The 25,041-nt window shown below is 39.2% G+C and overlaps 1 protein-coding gene across 11 annotated transcripts in view; it reads right to left on the minus strand.

The window, feature by feature from the left end:
* The window catches only part of PIAS2 (protein inhibitor of activated STAT 2), a 120,454-nt gene that overhangs the window by 58,591 nt on the left and 36,822 nt on the right, over positions 1-25,041 (minus strand). For all 11 annotated transcript variants that reach the window (XR_009492743.1, XM_024984535.2, XM_024984534.2 and 8 more), the window contains 2 exons: positions 13,967-14,441; positions 7,169-7,253 (listed from right to left, as the gene is read on the minus strand). Coding sequence is in view for 10 of the 11 variants with exons in the window: in XM_024984535.2 (XP_024840303.1) it covers positions 7,169-7,253; positions 13,967-14,441 (560 nt within the window). In the remaining variant the exon portion in view is untranslated. The remainder of the gene's footprint in view (positions 1-7,168; positions 7,254-13,966; positions 14,442-25,041) is intronic.

Here is a 25,041-nt window from a genome sequence, read left to right on the forward strand (position 1 = left end):
CAGACTTAGGAAAAGAAAAACTTATGGTTACCAAAAGGGAAAGGGAGCTAGGGGAAAGGATAAATCAGGAGTATGGGATTAAATATACCACCATATATATAAAATAGATAAACAACGAAGATTTAAAGTATAGCACAAGAAACTATATTTGGTATAACACCCTACAATGGAAAAGAATCTGAAAAAGCTATCTATATATATGAATCACTTAGCTGCACACTTGAAACACAACACTGTAAATCAACTATCAGTTCAGTTCAGTTCAGTTCAGTTGCTCAGTCATGTCCGACTCTTGGCGACCCCATGAATCGCAGTACGCCAGGCCTCCCTGTCCATCACCAACTCCCGGAGTTCACTCAGACTCACGTCCATCGAGTCAGTGATGCCATCCAGCCATCTCATCCTCTGTCATCCCCTTCTCCTCCTGCCCCCAATCCCTCCCAGCATCAGAGTCTTTTCCAATGAGTCAACTCTTCGCATGAGGTGACCAAAGTACTGGAGATTCAGCTTTAGCATCATTCCTTCCAAAGAACACCCAGGGCTGATCTCCTTTAGGATGGACTGGTTGGATCTCCTTGCAGTCCAAGGGACTCTCAAGAGTCTTCTCCAACACCACAGTTCAAAAGCATCAATTCTTCGGCCCTCAGCTTTCTTCACAATCCAACTCTCACATCCATACATGACCACTGGAAAAACCATAGCCTTGACTAGAAGGACCTTTGTTGGCAAAGTAATGTCTCTGCTTTTGAATATGCTATCTAGGTTGGTCATCACTTTCCTTCCAAGGAGTAAGCGTCTTTTAATTTCACAGCTGCAGTCACCATCTGCAGTGATTCTGAAGCCCCAAAAAACAAAGTCTGACACTGTTTACACATTTATTTCCCATGAAGTGATGGGACCAGATGCCATGATCTTCGTTTTCTGAATGTTGAGCTTTAAGCCAACTTTTTCACTCTCCTCAACTATGCTGCTGCTGCTGCTGAGTCACTTCAGTCGTGTCCGACTCTGTGCGACCCCAGAGACGGCAGCCCACCAGGCTCCCCCGTCCCTGGGATTCTCCAGGCAAGAACACTGGAGTGGGTTGCCATTTCCTTCTCCTCAACTATACTTCGACTTAAAAAATTAAAAACGAAGATGAGCAGAGTAGGTGTGGCAGAGAACTGTCAAGCAATGGAGTGTGGACTTCAGATGGTATCACTAAGGGCTTCCCTGTTGGCTCAGATGGTAAAGAATCTGTGTGCAATGCAGGAGACCTGGGTTTGACTGCTAGGACAGGAAGATTCCCTGGAGAAAGGAATGGCTACCCACTCCAGTACTCTTGCCTGGAGAATTCCAGGGAAAGAAGAGCCTGGTGGGCTACAGTCCATGGGTCACAAAGTGTCAGACACGACTGAGCGACTAACACACTTTTACACACTTTAGGGTTTTTAAGCACAAAGAAGAAAAGACTGAATGGGCTTTAGAAAGATCAGTTGGTCAGCTGGGAGAGTTAGGAGATCATTACACTTGTATAGGCAGAAAATGAATGCTTCAAAGTTATTTAAACATAAATATCACACAATATGACATTTAGGGATAAAAAGTAATAGGACTAAATGACTGACTGGATACAAGGAGGTAGGATAAGGAGCAGGGAGCACTAAGCATGGTGCCCAGGTTTTAGAATGGTGCAGCTGGACAGATGGTGACCCAGGTAGAGCCAGTTATAAAATTCAGCCACCAATCACTGAGTGCTGCTGCTGCTGCTAAGTCGCTTCAGTCATGTTTGACTCTGTGCAACCCCACAGACGGCAGCTCACCAGGCTCCCCCGTCCCTGGGATTCTCCAGGCAAGAACACTGAAGTGGGTTGCCATTTCCTTCTCCAGTGCGTGAAAGTGAAAGTGAAAGTGAAGTCGTGTCCAACTCCTAGCGACCCCGTGGACTGCAGCCTACCAGGCTCCTCCGTCCATGGGATTTTCCAAGCAAGAGTACTGGAGTGGGGTGCCATTGCCTTCTCCAAGTGAGACAGTGATTATTTCTTCAACTTTACAGGCTGAGTAAATTAAGATTCAATAGGCTTTAGTAACCTACCCAGGGGTATATAGACATAAGTGGTTAAGCCAGAATTCACATTTCAATCAGTATGAACTCTAAAGACCATGCTAGCTTCCTAAAGGTAGAGTTGATTCAACTTTTAAATCCTGAAAGAGACACAAAAGGATGAACAGAGTAGCAAATTGAAAGGATGTGGTAGATGAAATGTGGGATAATATAAACAGGCCTCTGTTCAGGCAGATCCCACACCATTAACAGAATAGGCAATAGGAGGAAACATATACTAAGCAAAAATCTCTTTGAAGCCAGCTAATTTAAGAAAGAAAAGAAAAAAGCACATTCGTGGATACTATCACAGAGCAGTGAGGAGAGCATCACACCTTGATCTGGGGAACATGCAAGAGATGGCAGTACGAGAAACGGAGACAGCATGACTGCAGAGGCAGTGGAACCCAACTCGAGGCGTAGTGCTACAGCCAAAACAGAGCTGAAGTCACTATCAGTCTTCACAAGATGTGACCAAAAAACCCCAAACCTGAATGTATTCAAGCCTCTGGTTTAGACCTTATCACCATTATAGGCAAAGGGGACGGGATGGAGGCACAGCAGTTTTCAAATTTGCTGCAAACTGGAAACGCCTGGGGAGCTTTAAAAACTACTGCTGCTGGCTTCTATTTTCAGAGATTCAAATTTAATTGATATGAATGAAATCTAGGTATCTGGAGTCTTAAAAGCTCCCCAGTTGGATTCTAATACACAGCGAAATTTGAGAACCATAAGGATAGAAGTTATACGATACCACAAGAAGCACAATTATCCAAATCCACAATGTGTAATATGCTAACAGAGTCAAATGAACCACTCTTTTTCAAAGTAAGTGGTAGAAAGTACTGTAAGGGTAGAATCAGAACTCCTTAGAGAATTTATCCTTCCCACAACTGGGGCTTGGAAGAAAAGTTATGACCAACCTAGACAGCATATTAAAAACCAGAGATAATACTTTGCCAACAAAGGTCCATCTAGTTAAGGCTATGTGGAGACCTCAATTATAAAGAAAGCTGAGCTTTATCATGTTAACCATCTTAAAGTGTATAGTTTCGTGGCTTTAAATACATTTATACTATACCATCACTATCATCCATCCCGGAGACAGATGATTGAACATCCATGATTGAAAATTTTTACTGAAAGTAATTATTTAGTCATTCATTTTCTGACTAATTAATAACATTCACACAGTTCAAACTTCAAAGATACAGAAAAAAGATATAAAGTGAAAAAACTCCCTCAGCTTGGATCAGGGCTACCTGATTCCCCTCTCCAGAGGCAACTTGTCATGTATGTCCAGACATATGCTATACACTTAGGCAAATTACACACACGCCTTTTTAAGACAGTGCGTGTGCTTAGTCACTTAGTCGTGTCTGACTCTGCGACCCCATGGGCTGTAGCTTGCCAGGCTCCTCTGTGCATGGGATTCTCTAGGCAAGAATACTGGAGTGGGTTGCCATTTCCTTCTCCAGGCAATCTTCCCCACCCAGGAATTAACTGAGGTTTCCTGCATTGTAGGCGGATTCTTTACCAACTGAGCAACCAGAGAGGCCCCTTTTAAGGCTAACTAATGGTACATGTTATCCAAATTCCACGCTTTGATTTGTTCACTTAAAAATGTATGTTGAAACCTATTGACTAAATAACCTCCCTAGGTCAAAGGCCAACACAACACCCTAAAGAAGCTTGTGGTAATCTCTTCCACCTATAAATCAGCTCTTATTTGTCTTCTGTCCATGTGACACCCTGTAATGCCAACAATCATTTTATGTATATAACCCAGTTCATTAACTAGATAGACTGCAAGCAACTTGTGGAAAGGAGACATGCCATATAATATAATGCTGTGTAGCTAATAAACCCTTAGTAAATGTTCTCAAGCAAGGGATCATCAGTGAATACAAACAAAACCATATAATAAATGATATGGCTTGGGATATAAAATATAACTTTTAATTCACCCTATTCATTTCTTAGTTGGTTTTTTGGTACTCCCAAGCTTGAAAGTACTTCCAATATAAAAATTTCCTGCAATGTCTTGCCTCTAGTGAACATGTACATTCATTTTACTTCTTTGATAATTTTCTTCTCTAAAATTTCCAAAACCCGTATTATTTGGACACTAGGTCTCTTGGACCAATCTTTAGTACTGTCCCTTTTTTTCTCTTTTACTGTTCAATTTTGGTCCCCTTCTGGGGAGCTCAAATTTAACCAAGTCAAGTCTGAGGCTTTGCTGAGAGCAGTGATGTGATCAGTGGAAGAATCTAAAGTTGTGTCCCATACTATTCCGCCTAATAACATCATGTGCATCTTCGAGATGTTAGGATGTTTAAGAGAAATCCATATATTCTGATCCACGTCCTCGGAGACTGAGAATGTACACTAACATAAGAAAGACTGAAGTCTGGCTTTAAGAACTTTTGAAACTACCTCGAATTCAGAATTTCCAAAACTTAACTGCAGGACCTTTATTTTTTAAAAAAATTGTATTAACATCTCACAGAAGATAAGTGTTCTAATGAAGAGCTGAAAAGATGCAAAAAGACCTCTAATTTGCTCAATTCTGGGTTCTAAATTTTAACTCTACAATCCCAGAATATCATTTAACCTCCAGGAGCCTCAGTTGTTTTAGGCTAAATCTTTTTAAAGTCTTATAAATACATTAACACCAAAGATGACTATGTATTTAATTGGAAAAGTATATAGTACAGATTTCCTTTTCTGTCCTATCTTAGTTCACTGCTCTTAATAAACGTGTTTAAGTTTATCCTATTTTTTGAAATGGCAAAGCTCAGAGTACTTTTCATAACTGTTTTCAGATTTCTGCTAATTTTTCTGGTCCAGGTAACCATACAGCTCAGAATGGTCCTCTAGTTTATGTTCTTATCCCAGAAAAAATATTAATGTCCACATTTAATATAAAAAAGCCTCTGGATGATGAACTTTATGTCATTCTATCAAATAAATAAAGCCCTAAATAAAGTTTTTTATGTTGCTATATTTGGAATAAAATTTTCATTAAAAAAAAAAAGTACTGCCAGAAGTGACAAAAATTCAAAGGGGTTTTATTAAAAAATTAAAATGTTTTTCTAGTTGTTGTTCAGTCATTCAGTCATGTCCGACTCTTTGTGACCCCACGGAGAGCAGCACACCAGACTTCCCTGTCCTTCACCATCTCCCGGAGCTCTCTCAAACTCATGTCCACCAAGTCAGTGATGCCATCCAACCACCTCATCCTCTGTCACCCCCTTTTTCCAATCTTTCCCAGCATCAGGGTCTTTCCCAATGAGTCAGCTCTTCGCATGAGGTGGCCAAAGTACTGGAGTTTCAGCTTTAGCATCAGTCCTTCCAATGTTAACCCAGGACTGATCTCCTCTAGGATGGACTGGTTGGATCTCCTTGCAGTCCAAGGGACTCTCAAGAGTCTTCTCCAACACCACAGTTCAAAAGCATCAACTGTTTGGTGCTCAGCCTATTTTATTGTCCAGCTCTCACATATGTACTTATTGTCCAGCTCTCACATATGTACTTAACTACTGGAAAAACCATAGCTCTGACTAGACAGACCTTTGTTGGCAAAGTAATGTCTCTGCTTTTTAATATGCTGTCTAGGTTTGTCATTGCTTTTCTTCCAAGGAGCAAGCAACTTTTAATTTCATGGCTGCAGTCACCACCTGCAGTGATTCTGGAGCCCAAGAAAATAAAGTCTGTCACTGTTTCCATTGTTTCCCCATCTGTTTGCCATGAAGTGATAGGACCGCATGCCATGATCTTCATTTTCTGAATGCTGAGCTTTAAGCCAACTTTTTCACTCTCCTCTTTTACTTTCATCAAGAGGTTCTTTAATTCCTTTACACTTTCTGCCATAAGGGTGGTGTCATCAGCATATCTGAGGTTACTGATATTTCTCCTAGCAATCTTGATTCTAGCTTGTGCTTCATCCAGCCTGGAATTTCACATGATGTACTCCGCATATAACTTAAATAAGCAAGGTGACTTATACACAGCCTTGATATATTCCTTTCCCAATTTGGAACAAATCTGTTGTTCCATGCCTGGTTCTAACTGTTGCTTAGGCAGGTAAGGTGGCCTGGTATCCCCATCTCTTTAAAGAATTTTCCAGTTTGTTCTGATCTACACAGTCAAAAGCTTTAGTGTAGTCAATGAAGCAGATGTTTTTCTAGAATTCTCCTGCTTTTTCTATGATCCAACAGATGTTGGTGATTTGACCTTTGGTTCTTCTGCTTTTTGTAAATCCAGCTTGTACATCTAGAAGTTCTCGTTTCATATACTGCTGAAGCCTCACTTGAAGGATTCTGAGCATGTGAAATGAGTGCAACTGTGCAGCAGTTTGTACATTCTTTGGTATTGCCCTTTCTTTGGGACTGGAATGAAAACTTTTTCCAATCCTGTGGCTACTGCTGAGTTTCCCAAATTTGCTGGCATACTGAGTGTGGCACTTTAACAGCATCACCTTTTAGGATTTGAAATAGCTCACTGGAATTTCATCACCTCCACTAGCTTTGTTAGTAATGATGCTTCCTAAGGCCCACTTGACTTCACATTCCAGGATGTCTGGTTCCAGAGTATTTATTAATATTTACCTAACTTTAGTCAAAGTATACTATGCTTACTTAAGGAGAAATGGCTTAACTGTTATGGACAGAATTGTGTCCCCCCAAAATTCATATGCTAAAGCCCTAATTCCCAATGTGACTATGAAGTTGGGGCTTTAATTTAAAGAGGTCATTAAGGTTAAATGAGGTCCCAATGGTGGAGCCCTAATCCACCAGAACTACCGTCCTTATAAGAAGAGGAAGACACACCAGAACACACAGGCACACAGAGGAAAGGCCGTGAGAAGAAGGCCACAGCAAGAAGGCAGCCACCTGCAATGCAAGCCAAGGAGAGCGGCCTCAGGAGAAACCAAACCTGTCAATCAGTTTTGGACTTCAAGTCCCCTGAAATGTGAGAAGAAAAATTTCTGTTGTTTAAGCCACCCCATCTGTGGTACTCTAGTACAGCAGGCAGAGCAGACTACGACACAAACATCTCAGAAAACACATTCCAAACTCCTCTTACCTGGATATGCATATCTCTCTAACTTGCTGAGGTGTGAGAGCAAAAATAAAAAACTTCTCTTGAAACCGCTGAATACTGCTTTGAACTGGGGAGGAAAAAAAAGAAAGGTAATATTCCAATAACAGATTCAATAATAGAAGAACCTACAATAACCAGACACTTATAATAAAGACTCTGCCAAATTCTGAAATTTTTGTTAAAATACACCAAAATGAAGTACTAAGCTACATGCATCTTGGAGTCATGAAAGTAAGGTCACTCTAAAGCAGGTTCAATTTTAAGCATTTATCATTCTTTATTGTAATATTCTAATTATAATCAAAATATAACACAACCCTTCACAATTGTTACATTTCACCCTTGACTACAGCATCTTCTAATCAAGTCTGAGGAAGTAAAAAAACTCTCCCCAGGAAAGCTCTGGTCAAGACTCGGAGTTTGTGTTTCTTTCTTTGTTGTGTTTCGTTTTCAACACTTTATACTCAATTACATGCACAGAGCATTCATTCAAGAGAAAATTTAAAACTCTGAAAACTTCTAAGTTGGGAGAGTTATTAAGACATAAATAATTTTGAACATACAGAAGATTATGCAGTTCAAAAGGATTATCTAATGAAGTCATTCTTCAGAAGTGTTATTTTTAAAAATTGAAATGTATTTTCTTCACAAAGAACTTTTCATAGTTTTACATTGACCCATTATTCAATGATGTTCTAGTACTCATTTAAACAATGAATGCCTTCAATTAACACTTAACTGAATACGCATCTAAATTCCAATAATCAATCGGTTACAATTATCACTAAACATTGCTTTATGAGAACGTTTAAAAATAATCCTATGCACACACCAAAATTTCATGAGATTTAAACAGAATATAGCAAACTTGAATCAACTGAAATAATTTTATCTTTACAAAAACAATCATATTAATTATCATCAGTGATGTTTAACACTAAAATACTTTTCATTCTATAAATACACTGGCCACAGAGATCATTTGGGGAGGGCAGAGTGCTGAGTGTTCATGCTTCCTGTAAAACAGTGGCTTTAATTCAGAATTATGAGTGAGGAGACTTGCTATCGATTGTTCAGTCACAGCAATCACTCCTTTCCTTCCCTCTCGCCCTCCACCTTCACCCCTGTCACCAGTTACTCATTAAGTTCTGTTGTTTTGCTTTGCTTTTTTAATTTTCTTATCAACTGCCTCCTCCCTATTTCCACTACCACCATCCTATCCTAGCAAAACCTAGAATCACTCTGTACAAATGAAGGGGCACCCGTGCCTCTGTCGGTCCCTCACCAGAACATCAGTGCAGAGTTGGTCATCCTTCGTAAAACTTTTTCATCATCGTTCCCCTGCTGAAAAATGCTAAGATCATCTTATCTCTGAATGAACCATGTCCAAAGTCCCTTATTTATAAGAACCTCCGTAACAATGTCTTTCCTCACAAACCTACATTTCCAATGTCTCCCGAAGTCCTGCTCTACTCAAAGCAGTTTCTTCACTGTCAGGACTCAGAACTGTGCCATTTTTATTTCTACTCCTTTGACTACTCAAATCTCTCCTTTCTTGATGTCTACTCTCCTATAAACTCCACTGATTCAGAGCAGGCACATTCATCCTTCAAATCTCCCTCAAGTTATCACTCTTACTCCAAGAACTTGATTAACTTTTCCATCCATTAGGCCAATACAATATTTGAGCTTTAGGTTCACAAATTATAGGGTTTCACCATACAAGCATATAAATTGTTTGCTACTTTTCCCTCACCTTAACATTCTCTCTCCAACTAGAGTAAAATTCCTAAAGCCCACGCCATACTTCTGACTTCTCTACAATCAGGCTACATGACCATATCCAAATTAAACCCTCACTATGTACTTGTTATGAGATTACATTTTAATGGCTTTACATTAATGTGTGTATCACTTTGTTATTGTTGTTGTTTACTCGCCAAGTTGTGCCCAACTGTTTAGCAACCTCATGGACTGTAGTCTACCAGGCTCCTCTGTCCATGAGATTTCCCAAGCAAGAATATTAGAGTGGGTTTTAATTCCCTTCTCCAGGGTATCTTTCCGAACCAGGGATCAAACCAACGGCTCCTGCCACGTCTCCTGCATTATAGGTAGATTCTTTACCACTGAGCCATCAGGGAAGTCCATTAACTGTTAACTATACCCAGAGGCTTAATGAGTATTTCCTAATATTCAGAAATTTAATACTATGAAAAGATACTGACCTCCATTACTCTGTCACCTACCAGACTGCTGCTGCTGCTAAGTCGCTTCAGTTGTGTCCGACTCTGTGCAACTCCAGAGACAGCAGCCCACCAGGCTCCCCCGTCCCTGGGATTCTCCAGGCAAAAACACTGGAGTGGGTTGCCATTGCCTTCTCCAACGCATGAAAGTGAAACGTAAAAGTGAAGTCGCTCAGTCGTGTCCAACTCCTAGCGACCCCATGGACTGCAGCCCACTAGGCTCCTCCGTCCATGGGATTTGCCAGGCAAGAGTACTGGAGTGGGTTGCCATCGCCTTCTCCGTACCTACCAGACTACAAAGATTAAAAGACCAACAATACAATGTGGATAAAGTATAAGGAAAATAACACATTCATACATCATTGGAAGTAGAAACTGGTACAATGCTTTTGAAGCAACTGCCAAACTTCTCTATAAAAGCTGAATATCAAAATATTACACAATCATACTCCTGGACCCAACAAATCCACACCAAGGCATTTACACTTTGTGAATATGCAGTGCGAGTATTCAGAAACATATGCAAAAGTGCTGCCAGCAGCAATGGCTGTAAGACTGCAAGAATAGTGCCCAAGACACGTTATACACTAAATACTTCTGAATAAATAACAACTGGAAACGTACATCAACAGAACACTGGCTCAACTGTGGTACATCTACAAGAAAATAGACCTACTATAATCTACAGATGCATAATTTATTTCTAAGAAATACAGTCGAGTCGCCAGTCCAGGTTCAACGCACGATACTGGATGCTTGGGGCTGGTGCACTGGGACGGACGACCCAGAGGGATGGTATGGGGAGGGAGGAGGGAGGAGGGTTCAGGATGGGGAATACATGTATACCTGTGGTGGATTCATTTCGATATTTGGCAAAACTAATACAATATTGTAAAGTTTAAAAATAAAATAAAATTTAAAAAAAATAATAAAAAAATTAAAAATGGGGAAAAAAAAAAAGAAATACAGTTAAGACTGTCATAGCACAGAACTCCAGAAGATGCTTTTCACAGTAGATTCAAGCAGAATAATGCCCTTCTCCTTCCACCAGAAAAGTGGCACAGTGGCTCTGTGGTTAGAAAGGGTTTTTTTAATAAAGAAAAATGAGAATTTTTTTTTAATGAGAAAAAAAGATGACATAATATGCCAGAGAAACAGTTAATTACTGATAATGACTCTAGCTGAGTAATAACTGTGGCTACGAGGGACTCTTCCTTTCTGTTATGCTTCCATGTCTGAAGTTATCAATTACCAGCATAAATTACTTTTGTAAACGGAAAAGCAAAGTGAAGAAACTTTAAGGAATCAGACTCAACACTTTGAAGGTATTTCATAAAATATTAAACACTTCGATACATCAACATGTAGATGCTTAAAAAGAGAATGAACAAAAAGAGCTAGTCACAGACGAATATATACACAGTATACCACACACATTTCAAAAGCAAGTTAAGTGAACATTAGTTTTTCTCACACATATATGGTAAAACAAGCAAGAGGAAACACAAAATCCAGAACAGTGATTTAACTCAAAGAGGAAAAGGCAAGAAGGTTTCAAAGATACTGGCAATGTTCCTTTCCTAAAAAATGGGTAGTGGTTTCACAGGTTTTCATTCATAAATATTCTTTATAACAATGTCTTTAATATATTCTTTTATACAGACTGAATACACACAAATTTTTTTTAACGAGAAAGGACTTCATCATCAAAGGAAAAAAAAACAGAAGAAACAGAAAAGAGGAAAAAAAGACAAAAACACTGCTAGTGAAAGCAAAAGCAAATGAGAATAGCTATTTAAGGGAGAAGAGAAATTTTATTAATTTGTTTTCAGATTAGGGGATAATTCATTTGTTACAGTAAAACCTCAGCTATAGAGAAATTCATATAGTATTATTGTAGACACTCACTTTCTAGATGCAATAGTCTATCATTTTAAATGCTAATTTTATTTAAATAATTTTAATAGAAATAATACCAAATTGCAAAACTATATAATAATGTATCTTCTTTTGTGGAGACAGTCTTGTTTAGCATCTACAGATGCACCCTGCTGTAACAGTGAATCCCTCACTAAGGGGCTATTGGTTTCAACGTTCCCAAGAGGTTTTGGAACATTTTTTGACTTTTCGGTTGGCTTTTTTTTTTTTTCCTATGAGGGCTCTTCCAGTCTTTCCCATGTTGTTAATTAATTCTTGCTCAACAATGTGTTGATGGCTTAGAAATCATCTAATCAACTGTATATTAAATCAAGAATACACAGACTGGCCGAAGGACGCCAAAAATATGTGCTCTGAAATATGGTTTTGGATCTCTTTCAATTCATAAGGCTTTCTACTTCTCATTTCCCAAATCTAAGTAGGTTTCTCCATAACAGTGTTCCAAATAAATGGATTTACCCCAAATTTTTATTTTTACAAGTATTTTCAACATTATATAACCAAATCATTAAAACTTAAAAGCAATTCCTGAATGTCACTGCATTGCTTTAGATAGTATGAAACTAGCCTTTTTTAGATCACTGTTTTATCAATCTAAGAATAAACATTAAGAAAATAGTTTTCTTTTCTTTCTTAGGGAAAGCAGGATAAGGAAATGTTTAAGCCTTGTTTTAAAGTAAGAAATCAGTTTATAAAGTTTACAGAAACAATGATAAACAGGACTCCTGAAAAATACATGCATCAACAATTTTTTAGCTCAGGAGCAAAAGATTATAAGTCCCAAGGTTATATGTATTTCTTACATTCTAATGTAAACTATGAGCAAAAAGCTGGTTTTCTTCTTAATCACTCTTCAACACAAAATGCCTCCAGTATTATTAACATCATTAAGTCACATGAGATACAAAAATTTTAGTAAATTTATAAAAAGCCTACTACCTTCCTTTAACCTTACTAAGGTTAATGAAAGAAAAATTTACAAAGAACATGGAAAAGTAACAAAATTCCTATTTCTGTTTCTGAACACAGGGAAAGCATGAAACACGAAGCACTCCATGAAGCCTCTTCAGAGTTTGCCGCCTGGTGCCCCACTGATGCCAGGGGCAGAGAAGACACCTTGCTGCGTCCTTTCTCCGTCTCTAGTCATCTTCCTTCCAGGCACTCAACCTTCCACTGGAACCAGGACCCCAGATGGCCTCTTCTTCTCAGTCCTGCCTTTAACCATATTTCTGAGGAGTCCCTGGAGGTAGGGTCACCTACACACACTACTAGTCTGAATCCTTCTCCAAACACAAAGAAATAATTTTGCAGTGATTGCTAAGAAACATGTGAATGAACCATGATGCTACATATGTACACTGATACAAATCAAAAACCATGAAAAAAGGAGAAATAAATTATGGAAACATTTTAACCAGATAACGAACCTGGTTAAAAATGAAAGTAAAACCATAAAAGAAACAGTTAGCTAATACATATTTTAAATGTTTGTTCCTGTTATTAATTTGAAAAACGAAAAATCTAAACAAGATACAAGCTGGAAGAAAAACCGCAGTGAGAGACAGTCTCTCGTTTTGTGGAATTCAAACTGGCACAGCTGTACTGGAGACTAATCTAACACGATGTTATCAAGAGTCCTGACTATGATGCAATAATTCTGCTCACAAGACTTTGTAAAAACAATAAAACATGAACAAATATAGAATCCTTATTTCAGAATGAATGTTAATGAAGGGATAAAATACATTATTCTACCTGCCTGGTTCAGGTGTGCTAAACAAAACAATGTAAGGAGCCCACCACTATCAGGCCATGTTGACCCCATTAACCTCAAAACTTCCTTCTAGCTCAACCGAGATGTACAAGTATAATCCTATACAAAATGAAAAAAGCATATTAATATATTTAAGAGAGTTTTCAAATGACTTGAAACAAAAAAGCGTTTTTCCTAGGATGGACAGGAAAATGATCTCCCAGCCTAACTCTGAAATGTCATTTCCCAAGCAATTTATCAACAAATTCAAATACCTCTGTAAATAATTTCATTAGCCAGGAGGAAATTATGCCATTACAGCACAGAAGTCATCAACTTCTGTGGTAAAAATGTGGTGAAAATTCTGAGGTAAAAACGTGTTGGAGTCACATGTATCAATGTCTAATAATATAAAATTTATTACGTTTTCTGAGCAGTCACTGGTTATTAAACAAAAAGCTAAAATATGTGGCAAACTGTCACCTTAGGAAAAATTTAAGTAAAAAAGATTTCTTGCAAAAACAGTTTAAAAAGCTATGCTGAACAGAAACTAAGTCTCTGTAAAAACAGTAAAAATATCAAAAGGCAGAATCACAGGCAATAAATAAGATTTGTGTCTGTTCGTATACACCCTGAAGCAATTTGAGTTCTAAGCTGTAAGAAGGAAGTTTGATCAATGAATTAAAGTTTTATGCCAGATTTGTCATGGTTGCCCGTATTTCTTTTTACCTGTACATTTAAGCATTTGGCATTTTAATGCCTTGATTTTATAACATGCAATTCAGTCAAGCCCTCTTGCTTTATTCACTCTCTTGTCCAGAAGAAACGGATTTCTCTAACACTTACCTAAACTCGTGGGCTTGATGAGAACATCAAGGACATCATAAAAGGGTAAGTTTTTTAACTGCACATCAGGATGGACAGGAGGGATTGGGGGAGATGGCTGCTGCATCTCAAATGCGGGTTTAGTATCTTGAAGCAGCACAGAACCAACAGGAGAGGACGGAGAATGAGGTGTAACTGAAGTGGAAGGCAACGCGTGGATTCCAGCCACAGCCAAGTCAGGTTCTACAGGTGAGGAGCTACCATCCAAACTGAAAACTGGTGATTTGATTGCAGATAAATCAGAAAGGCCTTCGAGAGTCCGAGGGTATCGGCGTCTATACAATTCTCGGATTTTAATCTGAACCGCAGGGCTGCAGCCACTCTTCAATAAATGCAACGCCCTCATCAGGAGGTCATGCTTACGTCCACTTTTATTCCGTCCGGCAAAGCCTAGTAACACTTGTAGTTCAGAAACCCTAAAACTAGAAACCATATTCTAAAAGGAAAGAAAAAAAAAAAAAAGGATATAAGCCAATAGCCTCAAACACATAAAAATGCTATCTAAAATATACTATAATTTCAGATTTTTCCAACATTGTTAATATCAACTGGCATGTGCTAGTAATCAGTATTTTCACATATCACTTACAACTGTTAACTGTTTCTACCACCACCACCCTTCCCCGCAATTACATTCACATTGTGGTTTTAATTATGTTTTGCTGTTCTCAATTTTGGAAATCTATAGTCTGTTGGTTTCTGTTGACCACTTCACTATCTATGAAATCTATAACCAATGAAAATACTCCTTTTCACAGTGTACAATACACAGTGTAATGTTTATTACAGTATTATCACCAATTGAACAAAAAAATTTAAGTTTCTGCAACAATGTACCTCTGAAGTTTCTGATGCTAAGCAGGAAAAATCCACAAAAATCAAGACAGAACCGTAATCCAAAATCCAATAAATTTTTCACCCCAACTCCAATATGAAGGGACAACAGGGTTTCCCAGAGATGGTAAAGCCATCCCTGGGTCGGGAAGATGCCCTGGAGAAGGAAATGACAACCCACTCCAATACTCTTGCCTTGAAAATTCTATGGACGGAGGAGCGTGGGAGGCTACAGTCCATGGTGCCGCAGAGAGTCAGACACGACTGAGCAACTTCACTTAATCACTAAGAAAATTAGGATTTTTTTTAATACTAAAGATAAAAATCACATCATCTTTATTCAGCAGTCAAATTCCTAAAATGACTGAAATTCTCACGTGTAAAACAAGAACTCTGTGGTGTAAAATGAAGACTATATATAGCTGTTCCACATTTCACCTTGTTATTTATTCAACAAACCTAGTAAATTCTTCCTATCATTTACTGCGTGTGTCATAAACCCATCTACTTATGTCATTTTCAGATTCTGAACTTAGAGGTAAACCACACTTGGGTCAGCTTCACCTGTACTGGCCGTACCGTACAAGCACCATGTGACCAGAAAGAGAAGCAAGACCTGTGTCGTCCAAAGCCTTTTCGGAAACCAACCAGCCCCCCTCCTCGGCACTGCATGCCCTACAGCTGCCTGGGATGCCTATTCAACCTGGTCAGTATGCAGGGGCCATACTACAGTTGGCAGTGATTCATAATAATTCCTCTGTTTTGCACTTTTAAGTGTCACTGATAGCCCAAGAACAACTGCTAAAACTCTTTAAAAAAAAAAACAAAAAAACTCTTCTTGGTATTTAAAACAGTTGTTAGGAATACCTGCCAGTTTTCCAAAATGCAAACAAATTTAAATATATCAAAGTAATCTGAATGTATATGCTGTATCATAATTCTACTTCAAATACTGTCTCCAAATTTCAGATTGTACAGTCAGAGAATATTACATAGTAACCCCAGCAAACACTTTATACTCTTGATCAGTGCAATTCAATAGAAATGGGAACCACATATATAATTTGAAACTATCTGGTGACCACATTAAAATACGTTTTAAATTTACTTTGATAATATGCTTTATTTAATCCAATACATCAAAAGCATTATTTCAACATGTAAACAGTGGTTGCAATTTAAACATAATTTTTTTTTTAAGTGTCAACAGATCTTTTTTCATACTAAGTTTTCAATATCAAGTGTGTATCTCACACTTGAGTACATCTCAGTTTGGACTAACCCCACTTCAAGGGCTTAGGGGAGGAGTATGGATCTAAATCACACTCTAACAGCAACATATATCACAAGTACCATGATCATTATATTTTAATTTGTTTCACCTCCCCCATGGGTAAAAGGAAGATTTTATTTATCTTACCCTACCCTTGTGCTCTGGCCACCTGATGCAAAGAACGGACTCACTGGAAAAGACCCTAATGCTGGGAAAGATTGAAGGAAGGAGGAGAAGGGGACGACAGAAGTTGAGATGGTTGGATGGCATCACCAACGCAATGGACATGAGTTTGAGTAGGCTCCAGGAGTTGGTGATGGACAGGGAAGTCTGGCTGCTGCAGTCCATGGGGTCACAAAGAGTGACCATCAGTTCAGTTGGAGTGACTATCAGTTCAGCTGGAGTGACTGAACTGAACTGATCCCCTATGCTCAGGACAACAAAGATGGAAAACAAGAGAATCTGGGGCCTATCTAATGGCACATCAGTTAAGAGTCACAGTTTCAGGCATATAAAGACTATGACAGCTTTTCAGGAAGTTTCCTCCCAAGCAAGAAATGCAATGCCTCTTTCCCAAAGTCGTCAATCTTAAAAAATACTTCAACTGAAATCTACTTATACTACAGTAGCACAAATAACATTAAATCTAACACTAGCATTAGCTGAACTAGTTGTTAGGAGAACACTAACAACAAAAACAATGAACAATGACAGTCCTACAGACATACGCTACCTGTGAGTCTTTATAAAGAAACCAAACTAACTCAGAATTCACAGCATCTCTCCTTACCCTTATTTTCAGGTAATTCTTCATTTTAAGGAAACTTGTTTTACAGAAATGACAAAATAGACCACAAGGCATTCTAAAGCTTGACTTTCAAAAAGGAATTCCTGGGAGGTCTCATAATACTTATTTTCAATGGGAATTTTATTTGGCAAAGAATGCTAATGTACTTGGTCTAACATCTATTGTAAATACACAAATGAAAAAGAATAAGGAGATGGAATGCAGAATTACAGTATTGTGAAGCAAAACAGAAATCCCCAGGTTTGGAGAGGTGCAAGGAAACAACAACAGGAGACAGGGCAGCCTTTGCCCTGCAAAATGCTGCCAAGATATCCTACTGCAGGCGTCTGCTCAAAGACGATGGCTCTGAGAGTCCACAGTGTCCTGTGGAAAACTTCACACCAGCAATCAGTAGCTGAAGGTCCCAGATTCAGAACTCAGGACACTGGAGGTCACACCATCTTTCTGGTAATTTCTAGTTTAAAACAACAAAACTCTCCCTTTATTTAGCATTTACTATTAAGATATCCCCTAAGAAGCTTAATCAGTCAACTCCAATGAACATGTGTTTCTTGGCAAACATTGCTGGATCCTGCTTCTTCTTCAAGTTATGCCTTTTTAAAAAAATATCTGTCTTCAACCAATTTCAGCAGTCACCAGGTAAGGTGAGCCTGCTATGAATACTACCAAAAATGGGTTTCAGCTACTGTTTTCCACCAACCTCTGATGTCAGTGTTTTTAATAACACTCCTTTTCAAGTGGATTTTATCCAGTCCATCCTGCCTGCTTCCAAGTCTGCCCTCTAATACTTCAGTTACAATGCTGTGCGTGCTACAGAGAAATTTCTCAATCAATGTTTGTGGACTGACTTTGAGAAAATTCATGAACTATGCCGGCATGACTGATTTTTTAAAAAGATAATCTGATTGCTAAGGAAGAGCTAATTGGTTCAATAAAGCTAATCTAGGTTAACTGACATTCAATTAAGACTACAAATGTAAAACAAGCTTTTTCATTGTCAAAATTATTAAAACAATTTAAAGCTGGAACTTTATACAACTGAACATTACATATAGGACTGAAGGCAAGTTGACGGTGCTATGTGAGCCCAAAAAAGCACAGAATTTGGCGAAGCTATAGCGGGTTAGACGTCACGGTAAAGATCAATTCAGCTCTGTAGATCCTCCATCTGCTATGACACATACTATAGGGAAAGGAGAAGAGCTGCTGAGGCAAACTGACCAATCACGTTATTAATATCGCCTTTCCCAGCTACAGTATTAAAACAATCTACGCCTGCATTTATAGGCAGGGATTCATTAAAAAATCAGATACATCATCAATCCATCAAAGGCACGATTAAGCTGATGCCGTAAGAAAAACTACTACGGCAAACTAGAAAGATAGATGCAATTCCAGAAGTCATAGGAGGCCTCAGTTCCTGGGCCTTACTCCTGTGAGATCATGTAATCCCTATGATTAAATCCCATTTTACTTGAGATATTTGAAATGGATCTCTTCTTTACAACACACTGATCTCCTAAACACCTTCTTTTTGTACAAGATTTAAAATAAAGAAGTCAGTTCAAGAAGCAAAAAAAGTCAACAACAAACACACCCTAGAAAAGAGTGACAAATTAAAAGATACAAGAAAACATGACTTAGAAAGCAAAATACTAAAAGTCTATAAATTCAATCTGGAAAAAGCGGGAAGAAAACAAATACAGTCCTAAGAATGAGAAGAGAAACATAAAGACTACAAATACTAAGCAAATTTCTTTAAGAGAACAGCACATGCTGTTATCAGATCAGATCAGTCCCTCAGTTGTGTCTGACTCTTTGCGACCACATGAATCGCAGCATGCCCCCTCCCTGTCCATCACCAACTCCCGGAGTTCACTCAGACTCACGTCCATCGAGTCAGTGATGCCATCCAGCCATCTCATCCTCTGTCGTCCCCTTCTCCTCCTGCCCCCAATCCCTCCCAGCATCAGAGTCTTTTCCAATGAGTCAACTGTTCGCATGAGGTGGCCAAAGTACTGGAGTTTCAGCTTCAGCATCATTCCTTTCAAAGAACACCCAGGACCAATCTCCTCTAGAATGGATTGATTGGATCTCCTTGCAGTCCAAGGGACTCTCAAGAGTCTTCTCCAACACCACAGTTCAAAAGCATCAATTCTTCGGCGCTCAGCCTTCTTCACAGTCCAACTCTCACATCCATACATGACCACAGGAAAAATCATATCCTTCACTAGACGAACCTTTGTTGGCAAAGTAATGTCTCTGCTTTTGAATATGCTATCTAGGTTGGTCATAAAACTTCCCTTCCAAGGAGTAAGCGTCTTTTAATTTCATGGCTGCAGTCACCATCTGTAGTGATTTTGGAGCCCCCTAAAATAAAGTCTGACACTGTTTCCACTGTTTCCCCATCTATTTCCCATGAAGTGGTGGGACTGGATGCCATGACCTTTGTTTTCTGAATGTTGAGCTTTAAGCCAACTTTTTCACTCTCCACTTTCACTTTCATCAAGAGGCTTTTGAGTTCCTCTTCACTTTCTGCCATAAGGGTGGTGTCATCTGCATATCTGAGGTGATTGATATTACTCCCAGCAATCTTGATTCCAGCTTGTGTTTCTTCCAGTCCAGCGTTTGTCATGATGTACTCTGCATATAAGTTAAATAAACAGGGTGACAATATACAGCCTTGACGAACTCCTTTTCCTATCTGGAACCAGTCTGTTGTTCCGTGTCCAGTTCTAACTGTTGCTTCCTGACCTGCATACAGATTTCTCAAGAGGCAGATCAGGTGGTCTGGTATTCCCATCTCTTTCAGAATTTTCCACAGTTTATTGTGATCCACACAGTCAAAGGCTTTGGCATAGTCAATAAAGCAGAAATAGATGTTTTTCTGGAACTTTCTTGCTTTTTCCATGATCCAGCGGATGTTGGCAATTTGATCTCTGGTTCCTCTGCCTTTTCTAAAACCAGCTTGAACATCACGAAGTTCACAGTTCACATATTGCTGAAGCCTGGCTTGGAGAATCTTGAGCATTACTTTACTAGCGTGTGAGATGAGTGCAATTGTGCGGTAGTTTGAGCATTCTTTGGCATTGCCTTTCTTTGGGATTGGAATGAAAACTGACCTTTTCCAGACCCATGGCCACTGCTGAGTTTTCCAAATGTGCTGGCATATTGAGTGCAGCACTTTCACAGCATCATCTTTCAGGATTTGAAATAGCTCCACTGGAATTCCATCACCTCCACTAGCTTTGTTTGTAGTGATGCTTTCTAAGGCCCACTTAACTTCACATTCCAGGATGTCTGGCTCTAGGTCAGTGATCACACCATTGTGATTATCTGGGTCGTGAAGATCTTTTTTGTACAGTTCTTCTGTGTATTCTTGCCATCTCTTCTTAATATCTTCTGCTTCTGTTAGGTCCATACCATTTCTGTCCTTTATCGAGCTGATCTTTGCATGAAATGTTCCTTTAGTCTAACTTAAAGACAAAGTTATTTCCTAGAAAAATATGTTACTCAATCTGATTCAAGGAGTATTATCTTTGTCCTGCTCTACTTCCAAAATTATCTGCCTAGAAAACATAGCTTAGTAAATAAATTCCTCTACCTCTTCAAGGGAAAAATGGAATTTCTTCCTTAAACTATTCAAGAGCTTAAGAATCAGAAAATCAAATACACGCTAGAAAACAAACATGGAAAAAATTACTGAACACAAAACACAAACTTTTAAAATATTACTGTATTTCAAACTTCAGCAGGTGAGTCCACGCATCCAACCAAAATTTCGGAGAAAAGCTGATGAAACAGGGATCTAGGATACCACCCATTATGTCATCTCCAAAGACAGATGATAAGGCATCTTTTGGTAACACAGTAATGTTTCCTATGAGCACAGACATAAAAGCCTCAAAGTACCTAAAATATAATTTAATCTAGGAAAATAAAAATGGTTTAAGATAAATTCAATAAATTACTTGGTTAAAATGACTTCACATACTGAAATATTTACAGATAAAACTTCTATAAAGTACACGGAATTTCTGTTAAAATCATTTGGGGAGAGTAGATGAGGACATACACGATGCTTTTGGCAGGAAAGCTATGACAAACCTAGACAGTGTGCTGAAGAACAGAGACATCACACTGCCTACAGTTAAGGCTCTGGTCTTCCCAGTGGTCAAATACAGTGGTGAGAGCTGGACCGTAAAGAAGGCAGAGTGCCAAAGAATTGATGTCTTCGAACTGTCCTGCTGGAGAAGACACCTGAGAGTCCCTTGGACAGCAAAGACATCAAACCAGTTAATCTTAAAGAAAATCAACCCTGAATATTCATTGGAAGGACTGATGCTGAAGCTCCAGTGTTCTGGTCACCTGACATGAACAGCCAACTCACTGGAAAAGTCTCTGATGCTGGGAAAGACTGAAAGCAGAAGGAGAAGAGGGCGTCAGAGAATCCGATAGCTGGGTGATATCACCGATGCAATGGACATGAACTTGGGCAAACTCTGGGAGATAGTGAGGGACAGGGAGGCCTGGCATACTGCAGTACAAACAGACACAACCGGGCAACATGAAAAAAGACCCAAGTTGATAATACAAGGTATGGAATACACAGAGAATTCTCTACCTTTGTCACCTAGAAAGTCTCCGTAATAAAAAGTTTGCATGACAAGGGCAAACTGGTGGGGTACATGGCACTATCTATTCAAGTTTTCTATTAACCTGAAAGTATTCTATATTCATTAGAACAAAAAAAAAAAAAGTCATTTGTTTGAATCTAGGATAAAGAGATTGTGATCTAAATATCATTTCCCACCAAAAAAAAAAAAAAAAAAAGCTCAGGCTCCTTGGGGAAATGTCTAACTGCAAGTCTGAAAATGCACAAGACATGCCTAGAACAGCCTATGCAGAAAACAAATTATCAAGGACTACTGAAATCCTGTCAGAAGGACACAAAACAACTCAGCAGCCCAGGACAAGCTGACGTGAGCAGCAAAAAGTCTAACACTGCATCAGATTCAAATATCAAGTATATGAAAAATCATTTGTACATAATGGTACTTTAAAAAACTCACTGATCTCCTTTAGAAAACATTGGGAAACCAACTCATTAGTATTCTGAAAGTGGATAAGGTAAGAAGAAAAACAATACAAAAAGATTTACCGGCTCAAAAAAATGCATGTGATTAGCTAGACAAATGCTATTCAGTTCAGTTCAGTTCAGTCGCTCAGTCGTGTCCGACTCTTTGCGACCCCATGAATCGCAGCACGCCAGGCCTCCCTGTCCATCACCAACTCCCGGAGTTCACTCAGACTCACGTCCATCGAGTCAGTGATGCCATCCAGCCATCTCATCCTCTGTCGTCCCCTTCTCCTCCTGCCCCCAATCCCTCCCAGCATCAGAGTCTTTTCCAATGAGTCAACTCTTCGCATGAGGTGGCCAAAGGACTGGAGATTCAGCTTTAGCATCATTCCTTCCAAAGAAATCCTAGGGCTGATCTCCTTCAGAATGGACTGGTTGGATCTCCTTGCAGTCCAAAGGACTCTCAAGAGTCTTCTCCAACACCACAGTTCAAAAGCATCAATTCTTCGGCGCTCAGCCTTCTTCACAGTCCTCACAGTCCAACTCTCACATCCATACATGACCACAGGAAAAACCATAGCCTTGACTAGACGGACCTTTGTTGGCAAAGTAATGCCTCTGCTTTTGAATATGCTATCTAGGTTGGCTATCTAGGTTGGTCATCACTTTCCTTCCAAGAAGCAAGCATCTTTTAATTTCATGGCTGCAGTCACCATCTGTAGTGATTTTGGAGCCCCAAAAAATAAAGTCTGCCACTATTTCCACTGTTTCCCCATCTATTTCCCATGAAGTGATGGGACTGAATGCCATGATCTTCATTTTCTGAATGTTGAGCTTTAAGCCAACTTTTTCACTCTCCACTTTCACTTTCATCAAGAGGCTTTTGAGTTCCTCTTCACTTTCTGCCATAAGGGTGGTGTCATCTGCATATCTGAGGTGATTGATATTACTCCCAGCAATCTTGATTCCAGCTTGTGTTTCTTCCAGTCCAGCGTTTGTCATGATGTACTCTGCATATAAGTTAAATAAACAGGGTGACAATATACAGCCTTGACGAACTCCTTTTCCTATCTGGAACCAGTCTGTTGTTCCGTGTCCAGTTCTAACTGTTGCTTCCTGACCTGCATACAGATTTCTCAAGAGGCAGATCAGGTGGTCTGGTATTCCCATCTCTTTCAGAATTTTCCACAGTTTATTGTGATCCACACAGTCAAAGGCTTTGGCATAGTCAATAAAGCAGAAATAGATGTTTTTCTGGAACTTTCTTGCTTTTTCCATGATCCAGCGGATGTTGGCAATTTGATCTCTGGTTCCTCTGCCTTTTCTAAAACCAGCTTGAACATCACGAAGTTCACAGTTCACATATTGCTGAAGCCTGGCTTGGAGAATCTTGAGCATTACTTTACTAGCGTGTGAGATGAGTGCAATTGTGCGGTAGTTTGAGCATTCTTTGGCATTGCCTTTCTTTGGGATTGGAATGAAAACTGACCTTTTCCAGACCCATGGCCACTGCTGAGTTTTCCAAATGTGCTGGCATATTGAGTGCAGCACTTTCACAGCATCATCTTTCAGGATTTGAAATAGCTCCACTGGAATTCCATCACCTCCACTAGCTTTGTTTGTAGTGATGCTTTCTAAGGCCCACTTAACTTCACATTCCAGGATGTCTGGCTCTAGGTCAGTGATCACACCATCGTGATTATCTGGGTCGTGAAGATCTTTTTTGTACAGTTCTTCTGTGTATTCTTGCCATCTCTTCTTAATATCTTCTGCTTCTGTTAGGTCCATACCATTTCTGTCCTTTATCGAGCTGATCTTTGCATGAAATGTTCCTTTAGTCTAACTTAAAGACAAAGTTATTTCCTAGAAAAATATGTTACTCAATCTGATTCAAGGAGTATTATCTTTGTCCTGCTCTACTTCCAAAATTATCTGCCTAGAAAACATAGCTTAGTAAATAAATTCCTCTACCTCTTCAAGGGAAAAATGGAATTTCTTCCTTAAACTATTCAAGAGCTTAAGAATCAGAAAATCAAATACACGCTAGAAAACAAACATGGAAAAAATTACTGAACACAAAACACAAACTTTTAAAATATTACTGTATTTCAAACTTCAGCAGGTGAGTCCACGCATCCAACCAAAATTTCGGAGAAAAGCTGATGAAACAGGGATCTAGGATACCACCCATTATGTCATCTCCAAAGACAGATGATAAGGCATCTTTTGGTAACACAGTAATGTTTCCTATGAGCACAGACATAAAAGCCTCAAAGTACCTAAAATATAATTTAATCTAGGAAAATAAAAATGGTTTAAGATAAATTCAATAAATTACTTGGTTAAAATGACTTCACATACTGAAATATTTACAGATAAAACTTCTATAAAGTACACGGAATTTCTGTTAAAATCATTTGGGGAGAGTAGATGAGGACATACACGATGCTTTTGGCAGGAAAGCTATGACAAACCTAGACAGTGTGCTGAAGAACAGAGACATCACACTGCCTACAGTTAAGGCTCTGGTCTTCCCAGTGGTCAAATACAGTGGTGAGAGCTGGACCGTAAAGAAGGCAGAGTGCCAAAGAATTGATGTCTTCGAACTGTCCTGCTGGAGAAGACACCTGAGAGTCCCTTGGACAGCAAAGACATCAAACCAGTTAATCTTAAAGAAAATCAACCCTGAATATTCATTGGAAGGACTGATGCTGAAGCTCCAGTGTTCTGGTCACCTGACATGAACAGCCAACTCACTGGAAAAGTCTCTGATGCTGGGAAAGACTGAAAGCAGAAGGAGAAGAGGGCGTCAGAGAATCCGATAGCTGGGTGATATCACCGATGCAATGGACATGAACTTGGGCAAACTCTGGGAGATAGTGAGGGACAGGGAGGCCTGGCATACTGCAGTACAAACAGACACAACCGGGCAACATGAAAAAAGACCCAAGTTGATAATACAAGGTATGGAATACACAGAGAATTCTCTACCTTTGTCACCTAGAAAGTCTCCGTAATAAAAAGTTTGCATGACAAGGGCA

This window comes from Bos taurus, chromosome 24, assembly GCF_002263795.3.
Source record: "Bos taurus isolate L1 Dominette 01449 registration number 42190680 breed Hereford chromosome 24, ARS-UCD2.0, whole genome shotgun sequence".
NCBI lineage: Eukaryota > Metazoa > Chordata > Mammalia > Artiodactyla > Bovidae > Bos > Bos taurus.